Source organism: Gossypium hirsutum, unplaced genomic scaffold (genome assembly GCF_007990345.1).
Source record: "Gossypium hirsutum isolate 1008001.06 unplaced genomic scaffold, Gossypium_hirsutum_v2.1 scaffold_538, whole genome shotgun sequence".
NCBI lineage: Eukaryota > Viridiplantae > Streptophyta > Magnoliopsida > Malvales > Malvaceae > Gossypium > Gossypium hirsutum.
This window is the reverse complement of record NW_024403093.1, coordinates 2,426-3,661: the sequence shown is the minus strand read 5'-3', so window position 1 is coordinate 3,661 and position 1,236 is coordinate 2,426. Positions and strand designations below refer to the sequence as shown.

General features: G+C 37.8%; 1 protein-coding gene across 1 annotated transcript; it reads right to left on the bottom strand.

Annotated features, from left to right (window-relative positions):
* Window positions 1-232: 232 nt before the first annotated feature.
* Window positions 233-709, bottom strand: LOC107900099 (uncharacterized). The gene has a single exon (XM_016825805.1). It carries the CDS (start codon window positions 707-709, stop codon window positions 233-235), a length of 477 nt encoding a protein of 158 aa, XP_016681294.1.
* Between the last annotated feature and the right edge of the window lie 527 nt (window positions 710-1,236).

The following is a 1,236-nucleotide window of genomic DNA, read 5'->3' as shown; positions in this document are numbered from 1 at the left end:
CAAATGATTGTGACTTACTCATAGTTCTTTTTCTAGAAACCCAAGCCTCTCTTTTGGTTTGTTTCTTTTCTTTACTCAGTTCCTCAGCTTTGTGTGCTCTATCAACTAACACTGCAAATTCCCTTATTTCGAGAATTACAATCAATAATTTGATATCCTCAGTTAAGCCCTCTTCAAAGAGTTTACACATCTCCGACTTGGTTAGAACCCATTCTCTGGAATACTTACTCAGTCAAACAAATTCTCGTTTATATTCAGACACAGTCATATTTACTTGTTTGAGCTCTAGAAATTCTTTCTTTTTCTGATCCATGAATCTTTGGCTTACATACTTCTTCCTGAATTCAGCTTGGAAGAATTCCCATGTAACATTCTCTCTCGGTGCCACTGAAGTTATGGTATTCCACCAATGGTAAGTTGTATCTTTCTGTAGAGATACTGCACATCTTAAACATTCAGCAGGCGTACAAGATAATTTATCAAAAACCCGAATAGAATTTTCTACCCAAAACTCAGCCCATTCTAGATCAACATCTACGGTAGCTCTAAATTTTTCTGCCTCATGTTTACGGATTTTATCTATTTGAGGCTTACCAATTCTAACAGGTTTAGGACCCTGTGGTACCTTAGGAATCGGTTGGGAAACAAGTGGGGGAGGCTGTTGTATAGTAGGGTTTGTTCTCAAGTATTTTGTAAACCATTCATTCATCATTTTAAAGAAGGCTTGTTTTGCCTCCTCACTTCGGCCCTCAGACACAGGCCTTTCACTACTAGACACAAACGTAACTCTTTGAACTCAAGCTGAAGCATTGCTCTCAGCTTCCTCGGATTCAGCCTTAGCTCAATTGGATGACATTACTATATGAAAAACACATTTAAAATGATTAGGAGTCATCACACTATCACAATTTATACAATGGCATGTATATCTAAACTCGTGTTCGCTACGTCAAATCTGAGAATCGGCTAAACCATAGCTTTGATACCACTAAATGTAACACCCCTAACCCGTATCCGTTACCGAAACAGGGTTACAGAGCATTGCCAAAACATTCAGAAACATTGACAAATAACTTATGTAAATGACTATTAATTTACCAAGATCATTCATAACGTCCATTGATTGGGCCCTCGAGGCCCAATACAAGCATTTGAATCGAGTTAGGACTTGATCAAAAACTTATAAAATTTTTGCAACATTTCAAAAATTTTTCCAAGTTGCAGGGCTCACACGCC